We start from the raw sequence: 10183 nt of genomic DNA, 5'->3' as shown, positions 1-10183 counted from the left end.
ATAGGTGGATCTCTGGGTTAGTAGGGCACTGAAGAGCAAAAAAAAAAAGAAAGAAAGAAAAAAAAAAAAAAAAAAAAGTCACCACCTAGATTAAAATTGCCAAAAGTTCATAGATTATTGCAGGTTGACGAACAAGACAAAAAGTTCATAAATCTATGAACTTTATTCACAACATGGCAACACTGCTGTTTACTATGATACCATGCAGTGGTTTTTAAATTTAATTAATTTTTTTTCAATTTAATTTTTATTTGATTAGCCGAGACTGCTCATATTACAGCTGGGTTTTGTATAATATTATGATCAAACACCAAAAACATTAAAAGGGTATATATAGAGTATAAAGGTGGCCTTTCACATAATATCAGTTTGTATTGCAATTAAGTTTGAAGTGTCATCACTGCATATAGACTATATACTGTAATATGCACACATAAATACCTCTACCATGTCCTAACCATTAGCTGAGTGAGATTATTCTTGTGAAGAAAAGTTAGTGCTCACAAGTATATATATATACCTTGTAGCTATTCCTGTATGTTGTCATTATCATGATGGTCACTACTTCTATTATGTGTTGCTTGCATTTTTTGTCCGGCCATTGATACTGATTATGTAACAATACTCACTGACAGTCAACCTTACAACGTAAAGCTACGCATTCAGCTTTGACATGTTTTACCATCATTACCCTCCACTTACCTGTTTGCAATTGTAACAAATTGATCAATTTGTAATTGTTGTCTGGTGGCAGCAGGGTGTAGCGGACAAAGTCAAGCTCACATAATACCCAGCGATACATGATGCATTACATGCTCTTATGCATACTATTACATAACTAGTGTATTGTACAGTGTATTTACACACAGCAGTTGACACTCTTTAAAAATATAATTTGACTATCAGAATATGTACATGTTCAGTAGCTAAAGTGAACAAGCATAAATTATTATAATTGCATACACAAGCTATACTACAACTACTGGTGAAAGACAGTTTATTTTAAAGAAAATGTTATCATCTTTGAGAAATAAACATGATGTAGAGACAGTGTAGAGATCTTGATAGGAGATGAACTGATCAACATTACACACTAGTGTTTTTGTGAGGTTAACTCTATTGGCTACTATTTTAGTGGTCATTGCATGATGGTCTCTGTCAGCAACCTGATTGAGTAACATCACTTTAACATCCATATGTACTGGCCATGGTAGATTAGCATCATTTGGACCCTTCAACAGATAGAGATACACAGACACGTGAGTGTCTTTACCATCACCATAGCCACCAGGGATCACACACAGTCTCAACTTGTAGCCATTGTCATGGCTGAAGAATGTTTCACTGTACCAAACTTGGTGACTTGTCTTTGTTTTGATGTACTCTGGGATCTTCACAAATGCTGGACATGTTTCATTACCTGACAAGGACTTTATTGATGCCATGTTAAGCCACTGGCAATACTGAAATGTATTCTGCAGTTGAGACTCCAATTCATTAATCCTTCTCTGAGCAGCAGACTCAATTGATGTAATCTTTGCTAGTAGTGTGGTTTCCAATGCAGCTAGTTGTTGTTTTGCAGTAGTTAGTTCAAGTTTAGTATAGGACAGATGCTTTTCCATTTCTTCCTTGTTGTGCTTCTCTTGGTCTTTGCGAGTTATAACATCAGTACAGCCCACTTCATAATACTCACACTGGATCACCTCCAATGGACATGTCTTCAAATGTTCTTCAATGTCTCCTCTTGTGATAATGCTGATATCACACTTGTTAGGACAAGATAAAGGAAATTTAAAACACTCTTCTTTATGCTGTCCCTCAATGAGATAACGGTCTTCAATGAGATGACAATACTGACAGTTAACTTTACAACGCACACATTCCATCTCATGATTTCTTAAGTCTTGTCTCATCAAAGATTTCCCACAATTATTAACACACTCAACTTTCTCAAGTGGACATATCTTCCTGTGTTGGTTTATTTGTTCTCGAGGGATGTTACTAATGTCACACTTGTTGGGACACGGCAGGGGTAGTTTAGGACACTGTTCCTTGTGTTCACCCTCAATACTCTGGTATTCTTCTGTGATGTGGCAATATTGACAATCAACCTTACGATGTACACATTCAGTCTCAATATGCTTTGTAAGATTTTGCCGCTGCACATGTACCCCACAATCATTAGGACAACCAACATCTTCAAAATGGCAACTACCAAGGTGTTTATTGATATCATTTACTTCACCTTGCCACTCACATCCTTTCTCTTTGTTAGAACAGAACACCAATAGACTTTTGACAAGACGGTCAACTTGTTTGTTATGAACACTAGTAAATTCTCCACTGCAACACATTGGACACAGTTTTGAGGTAAATTTTGATTTCTTTGTACCATCAAGACAAGACTTACAAAATGTGTGGCCACAGCAAAGAGAAAGTTGAGCCTCTCTGCTTGGATAATAACAAATTTTACACAGTGAAGTTTCCATAGGTGTGTCTACAAAATCATAATCAAACCCACCAAAAGTCTCATCTACCATAACTTTAAATCTGCAAGTAAAAAAACACACACAAAACAATATCAGGCATACAGTAGCGTACCAGAAAAATAGTAGCTAGTAATAAGATTATGATAAGATAGTAATAAGATTATGATAAGATAGTAATAAGATTGTGATAAGATAGTAATAAGATTGTATAAAGTCATATAATACAGAAGACAAGTTTTGATGTTTGCCATGATATAAGGAATAATAGACTCTTTATGGTTTCAGACATGTTTACAATTTCCAGTCACAACCCATAATATTTCAAGAGTAGATCAGTAGGGTTTACTTTTGTCTGAAACCTCAAATTTTAATTTATACTATAGTAATAGAACCAAAAGTTGAAGAAATTTCCTTTAGTTTTAGTTAATCACTTCCTAATTTTGATTCAGTTTTGTATACTACAACTAAAAACAAATTACTGTACTAAAAGTACTTTTAGTTCTAGTACCCTAGAACCAAAACGACGCTAATTATGTGACCAGACCATGCAGTTGGCAGTAGTTCTGCTTCTGGTATGTTTTGCTCTTTGAGTGCATGCTATCTGTACCACCTTGGTAGTTGTTACCATCTCAGGCCGTCTCCTATCATAACAGTTCCTCTGACAGTTGAGGGTACCTCTGAGTCTCTACCTTGGTAGCTACTTGTGTTTGCATGTGGGGTGAAGACAATCAGATTTCTTTTCTTTTGTCTTCAGTTGCATGACTTTAAATGATAGTTACTGATATTTTGTTTTGCTTTGGTAACTGGAAAGTTGAATTGGTCTGACTGCCTGTCATCCTTGAACATAGTTGGGGTATGGTGCTACAAGCTGAAACTTTATTTCTTGAATTACAAACTCATCAGGTGTTCTGACAATTACTACCTCTGTGTTGCAGTAGTGATTCTAGACCTGACCTACAGGGGGGGGGGGGGGGGGGGGCAAGTAGGGAACAGCATAACTATTATTGTTTGGCTGTAGTATAAAGTAGAATTTCACGGGGGTCTGGGGATGCAACCCCCAGAAGCTGCAGGATTTTTGCAATTTAAAGGCTTGAAAACAACCTAAAATTTATACTAAAAACATGAAAAATGCTAAAATAACAATGCCAATCTATACTGCAACTTTCCCCCAAGATTTTTAAAATGTCATTTTTCAGCATGGCGCGCCCTCTTAGAATCACCTATGCTGTGTTGTGTCCTTTTATTTCCTGATATGCAAAGGTGAGCACTTCAGTTAAATTAGAGCAGCAATTAGGCCACTATGGCATCAATAATTGATACACACTTTAGTGTAATTGAAGTAGCTAGCTATAATATATATATATAATTAATGCTTGAAGAAAGTGTTAAGTATGTAGCAATGCTAGCTATATAGCTACTATGTCAAACGTATACAAGGTTATAGGAATCCTATATAGATCTATAAATAGAATTGAACTAGGTTATCAGCATGCACTGGCAAGTGATCACACCAGCCGCATACTTATCAAACTTTGAAACTTAACTACTACTCATCCAGTGATCACATAATGCATGGCCATGGTTTAATCATATTAAATATGCGTGGTGTTTCTATTTGCTATTGATAAAGAGTCACTTATTAAATCAAATCTTCATGATCATTTTTAGTGGTTACACAGTTTCTTCACCCCTATAAGTCAGTACGTGCAACTACATGCCTATGTGGCTTATGCTGCCACACCCCCTGAGTAGAAAAAATATCTGTAATTTGTCAACAGCTTTACCATGACAATAACTATGAACATGTAGTTTATCTGGATTTAACTGGTTTATTATAATTGGCCATGGCCTAAGGTAATGTTTTACATTAACATATGATCAGCAACCCAACTTTGCTACAGACAACATGTATAGCTATATATGCATCAAATTGTGACTTAGCTGTTAGGAAGATATGGCACTCGGTGAACGTGTATGGGATAACTTTGTGAATGTCTGCTGCAAAACCACCAATCTTCAAAAAAAAGTTGCAAATACGTTGATACAAACTTGGTAGGAAAGATCAGTCCTTAAGCTGCAATATTCCATCTTGGTTAGCCTTGCTGCATCTGATCCCAACGGGCTTGTTTTAAAATGATACATGGTTATTAACTATGTAACTAGGCAAGTACACATGTTGCAAGGATACTTTTGACTTTTAAATGGATTCAGGCGGATTTTGGCATGAAATTAGGGTATAAAGAAATTCTATTTTTATCAAGACAGTGCAGAAACTAGGGCATAACCAGAACTACAGTTATGATGCAAATTGAAAGATCACAAATTAGTATTGAATGATTCAATGACTGTTGACACTGACCACCATTGTCAACAATTGCAAGCACTACCATTCATGCAGTGATAATAATGCCACCATATATATTACACTGATCACTGCATTAATATACCATAAACACACACACACACACATGTTTTACAATTCAGGAATGTGTCCATGAATATGGCTGGGAGGTTTTAGTCAGTGTGTAATCTTCAATGCACAAAGGTTACTTGATAATGTATGTAAAAAAAAGATCATGATGCCCTAATAAAGATGTCAAACTTTTTGATCGGTTGTATATAGTTTGTTAGTGGATATTGACTATGCATACGCTATAGCAAAAATTTTGGAGTGTACTTCACACTCTATACAATGGCCTCTACTGTAATTTGAATTATACAATGTATATAACTATGATCTTCCCCCTCCAACACACACACACTAGTGATGTGCAATATACTATTGACATTGCAATATTTTTTTCAATACCGATATCGTATTGAATTTCAATATTTTTATAATTGATATCAATATTTTGCTACAATTTTCAATATATTGAGTAATATTTTGGTAATTTACAACTTTTGGTGTGTGATTGTGCAATCACAGTAGAAACGAAGCTCAGTTCTGTACAGTTTACCATTTTAAAAAGTGTCTACCAGTTTCAAAGTCTTGTTATTACCTTTCTTCACAAATTCTATAAAGCATAGCTGCTAATTATAAATATTTACCCCACGCAATTAATCAGAAGAAAAAAATACCGAAAATTGAATATTTTACCAATTATCATATCGATATCGTACCGAAGCCAAAATCCTAATATCGCACATCACTACCACACACACACTTTCTGAATTCTGTCTTCACCCTTGCTGGTAAGCACACTATAATTATATGAATGTGAATTTTATAAGTTCTAACAAACATATATACTAACGTTTACGTTTACGTATGATGGCAATATCAGCTTTGGACTGCTATTCTTTTGGCATTATAAGTTTTAGTGGTTTAATATAGTTGGAAACTTCTTATTGCCATTATTGCGGTTGTCATGCTGGCCTTTCATAGCTGAAACCATTAAAGATCTAGAGTTACAGCTCACATATAGCTACTCTATTCACAAATCAGAATTCCAATGAAAGCTTTACAGAATATATAGCTATGTAAAGTCACATTTACTGGTGTTGCCCTGTAGTGTTTTGGTGTAGCTTTATTGCACAATATTGCTGCATGTTTGAGACACACATATCAATTCATGAACAAGATCAGAACTATGAGATAAATTATACCAAATACAGAAATAGATAATAGGGTATACAGTACTTGTACAATACAACAATAACATTGCAAACCTATACTGATACTATTATATTATGTGTTATTCAAAACCACACCAATAACAATACGATACTATCTATCAATTAGTATCTAAAATACAGTTAACTTGGAAGAACATGATGTCATCTTTAAGAAAAGAACATGTCCCAGTCACTGTGTAAAAATCTTTGTACAAAATGAACTGGTCAACATTAACAACCATTGTTTTTGTGAACACAACTCTATTAGCTGTAATTTTGGTTGCCGTAACAACATGATCTTTGTCAGCAATTTGATTTAGTAACATCACCTTAGCATCTATGTTTACTGGCCACGCTAGCTGGTCATCAAATAGACCCTTCAACAGGTACACGTACACAGACACATGAGTGCCTTTACCGAGCCCATTGCCAGCAGCAATCAAACACAGCCTCATCTTACATCCATTGTCTTGGGTAAAAAATGCTTCGCTATACCAAACTTGATTAGATTTCTTTAAGTTAGTAAAGTCGGGTACTTTGAAAATCACTGGACATGTTTCTCTACCTGAACAAATTTTCATGGAAGCAATGTTGAGGTGTTGGCTATAGAGAAATGTACCTTGTAGTCGTGACTCCAACTCATTAATCCTTCTCTGAGCAGAAAGTTCAATTTTTGTAATCCTCGCTACTAGTGTAGCTTCCATTGCAACTAGTTGTTGTTTTGTTTGTACCAGCTCTTCCTTGGCATGGCTGAGTTCACGTTTAGTATAGGACAGATGCTTTTCCATTTCTTCTGTGTAATGCTTCTCCTGGTATTTGCGTTTTATCACTTCTGTACAACCCACTTCATGGTACTGGCACTGTATTGATTCTAATGGACACATCTTCAAGAGTTCTTCAATGTCTCCTCTTGTGATAATGCCGATATTGCACTTGTTAGGACAGGGTAAGGGCAATTTAGAACACTGTTTCTTATGTTTTCCTTCAATAAAACGATGGCTTCCAGTAATATGGCAATATCGACAGTTAACTTTACGACGCACACACTCAATCTCATGATCTTTCATGTCTTTTCGTAGTAAAGTTTTTCCACATTTGTTGACGCAGTTGATTTCTTCAAGTGTACAAGTTTTTCTGTGCCCATTCATCTCTTCACGAGGAATGTTATCAATATCACACTTGTTAGGACATGGCAGGGGTAGCTTAGGACACTGTTCCTCGTGTTCACCCTCAATTAACTGGTATTCTTCAGTGATGTGGCAATATTGGCAGTCAACCTTACGATGTACACATTCAGTCTCAATATGCTTAGTAAGATTTTGTCGCTGCACAGATACCTCACAGTCATTGGGACAATTTATTTCTTCAAAGCAGCAGTGATTAATGTGGTAACGAATATCATTTACTTCACCCTGCCACTCACATCCAATCTTTTTGTTCGGACAAAATATTTTAAGACTTCTGACAAGCCGATCAACTTGCTTGTTATGAACGCTTGTGAAACCCTTACTGAAACACATCAGACACTTTTGTGCAGTGGATGACACCTCACTAGCACACAGGATGCAAGACTTACAGAACATGTAGCCACAGCAAACAGTTAGTTGAGCCTCTCTGCTCGGACAGAGACATATTTTGCATAACAAAGTATCCAATGGCACATCCACGTAATCATAATCATACCCACCCAAGGTACTAGTAGCAGCCATATTACATATTGTGATAAACAATGAGCCTACAGTAGAGGGCTTCCTTCTAGCAGGATACTCCACTTCTGAATGTGAACAACCACCATGTAATCATTACACACTATCAATTATAATGTCTATAATCTAACAGTTGTATAGCATTACCACCCAGAGCACATTGGATATCTGTGCACCACTCAGGTTATAGTGTAGGTAGATGTTCATTAAGAGTTTTCCCAGCAAACAGAATGGTAAAAGTGTTGATTCTACCAAATTCACACTGATAATTATAAACATTCCTTTTGCCTTATTTAAAGCAAACTAGAACACTGTGCTGCACTGCTCTACCACTCTTTAACTCATTATTGTCTAGATTCTGTATAATATCAACTACATTATTTTAATATCCAACACAAATTCTTAATGTTTCTGACCAAATGTTGTACCGATTAATTAGTGCTTTACTAATACCAAGTGTACAGCTGTTGGTATAGATCACTGGTCGATGGAGTAATGTAAGTAAAACCTATACAGCAGGTTGTAGGTAGAACTGCATTAATTCATCTGGCAAAAGTTTGGGACAGAAGAGGAGGGTATGAGCGATGAGAAAAATGCTGGCATAATTGGCAGGTACAGTTTTCATAAAGTGCACACTGGGAAGCATTTACTATGACATTAAAAAAATTGAGATACTCTAATAGAACAGTCACACATCATAACATATCAACAATATAATTATGCACCTATCAATGTCAACCCCCCCACCCTGAGGGTCCCCATACACCTACTGGGGATTTGACATCTACACTTGCCCCACCCCTGGGGATTTCTACTGTGGCAGTTTGCTGAACCAAAAAAAAATTTTAATAGGTAAATCAAATCTATAGAAGCCCCTCTATCGAAATGGAAACATGGTGGTGTTTTGACATGCTTCTTAGCCCCAGTACTGGGGAATTTGATATGAGAGTTTGTCAAATCCCCTGTACTCTCCCACCCTACCCGGGAGGTGGGGGTGGGGCATGACATTGATAGGTGCATTATAGCTTCTTGCTTTTGGGCAGTTAAATATCGATATTCCAACACAACAGTCACATGATAACAAATACATAAATGTTTTGTTTTTGGGAAGAGCAAGTGAACATTGAGATACTCTAATAGAACAGTCACTGCATGCATGGTGAAATGCAGTTGGGGCTGACTACCATAAATTGAGCAAAATTAGTTTTGACCAAAGTATTGAGCATAATAGGAATTGTTAGAGTGGTAAAAGACTGTGATCTATGACATGTTAACATTTCCTTTACTGTGAATCCAATCGCTCACCCATACAATTTTCACATCTCGATAAATGGCAATCATTTTATTTTGATAATCAATAGAGGACTTGCACGCATGAAGCAACGGTTGCTAGGCGGCAGACATGGGGCCAAGTACATGAGTACTTATACTTAAGTACACTTAAGTACAGATTTGAAAGTACTTGTACTTTACTTAAATACTTTCTTAAATTCCCCAATGTACTTGTACTTATACTCAAGTACTTTGCTAAGTACTTGTATGTACTTGAGTACTTAAAGTACTGCAAACATTGTACATAGTTTGTACACAGTGGGTGTACAATGAGAATATCAAAATTGTATGAAGGTGCAGTTTACAACTTCTTGCGATTCTTCTACTGCCTTCCCCAACCTTACTGTGTATCATGTTGCCACGATTAACGATGTCGCCAATGCTGTTGTTCAAGTCAGTGTGTTTTAAAAGTTTAAGAGAGAGAATAGTTGACAAAAACCAACCCCCCTAGGTACACTTACATACTACAATACACTGAATACAGCAAATATTTTACTACAGCAAAATGTACTTGTACTTTACTTAAGTACTTCCAGCATGTACTTGTACTTTACTTAAGTACTCTCTTGTTGCTGCTGGAGTACTTGTACTTGGAAAATTCAAAAGTACTTGTACTTTACTTAAGTACTTTTAAATGTACTTGGCTCCATGTCTGCTAGGCGGACATGTTTTGGGACAACTTTCTATGGTGTATATTCGGTCAGAATAAAGGAAACAAGATTTATTCACTAAACGCTGGGTATAGTGGCACTGGGAAGCGGGCTTGGTTTCGAAATAGAAGATTTTATCATTGGCTTCATGAAACTACTGCATAACAAAATGACAATGTACAGGCATGGTATAACGATAGTTAATAACAAAATATCGCAATATTGATACTTTCAAAATATCACTAAAACGGTAGTATTGCTCAGCCCTACCACAAAGGAGTAGGCGTGGCCCACAAATTAACATCACCCAAAAACCAGCCTCAGACGATGATGAGGCAGTATTGGTTAGGTAAAACTAAGCCCAAACAAGCTTTCAGATTGATCTGAA

The 10183-nt window shown here is 36.3% G+C and overlaps 2 protein-coding genes across 2 annotated transcripts; both read right to left on the bottom strand.

Moving 5' to 3' along the window:
- Nucleotides 1-854: 854 nt before the first annotated feature.
- On the bottom strand, nucleotides 855-2546 carry LOC136255826 (TNF receptor-associated factor 4-like). Its single transcript, XM_066048721.1, has one exon. It carries the CDS (start codon nucleotides 2538-2540, stop codon nucleotides 969-971), a length of 1572 nt encoding a protein of 523 aa, XP_065904793.1. The 5' UTR covers nucleotides 2541-2546; the 3' UTR covers nucleotides 855-968.
- A 3680-nt stretch (nucleotides 2547-6226) lies between these two features.
- LOC136255214 (TNF receptor-associated factor 4-like) lies at nucleotides 6227-7816 on the bottom strand. The gene has a single exon (XM_066047938.1). It carries the CDS (start codon nucleotides 7814-7816, stop codon nucleotides 6227-6229), a length of 1590 nt encoding a protein of 529 aa, XP_065904010.1.
- Between the last annotated feature and the right edge of the window lie 2367 nt (nucleotides 7817-10183).

The sequence above is a fragment of the Dysidea avara genome, chromosome 5 (genome assembly GCF_963678975.1).
Source record: "Dysidea avara chromosome 5, odDysAvar1.4, whole genome shotgun sequence".
Lineage (NCBI taxonomy): Eukaryota > Metazoa > Porifera > Demospongiae > Dictyoceratida > Dysideidae > Dysidea > Dysidea avara.
Note: the sequence above shows the minus strand (reverse complement) of the source record. Positions and strands in the feature narration are given on the sequence as shown.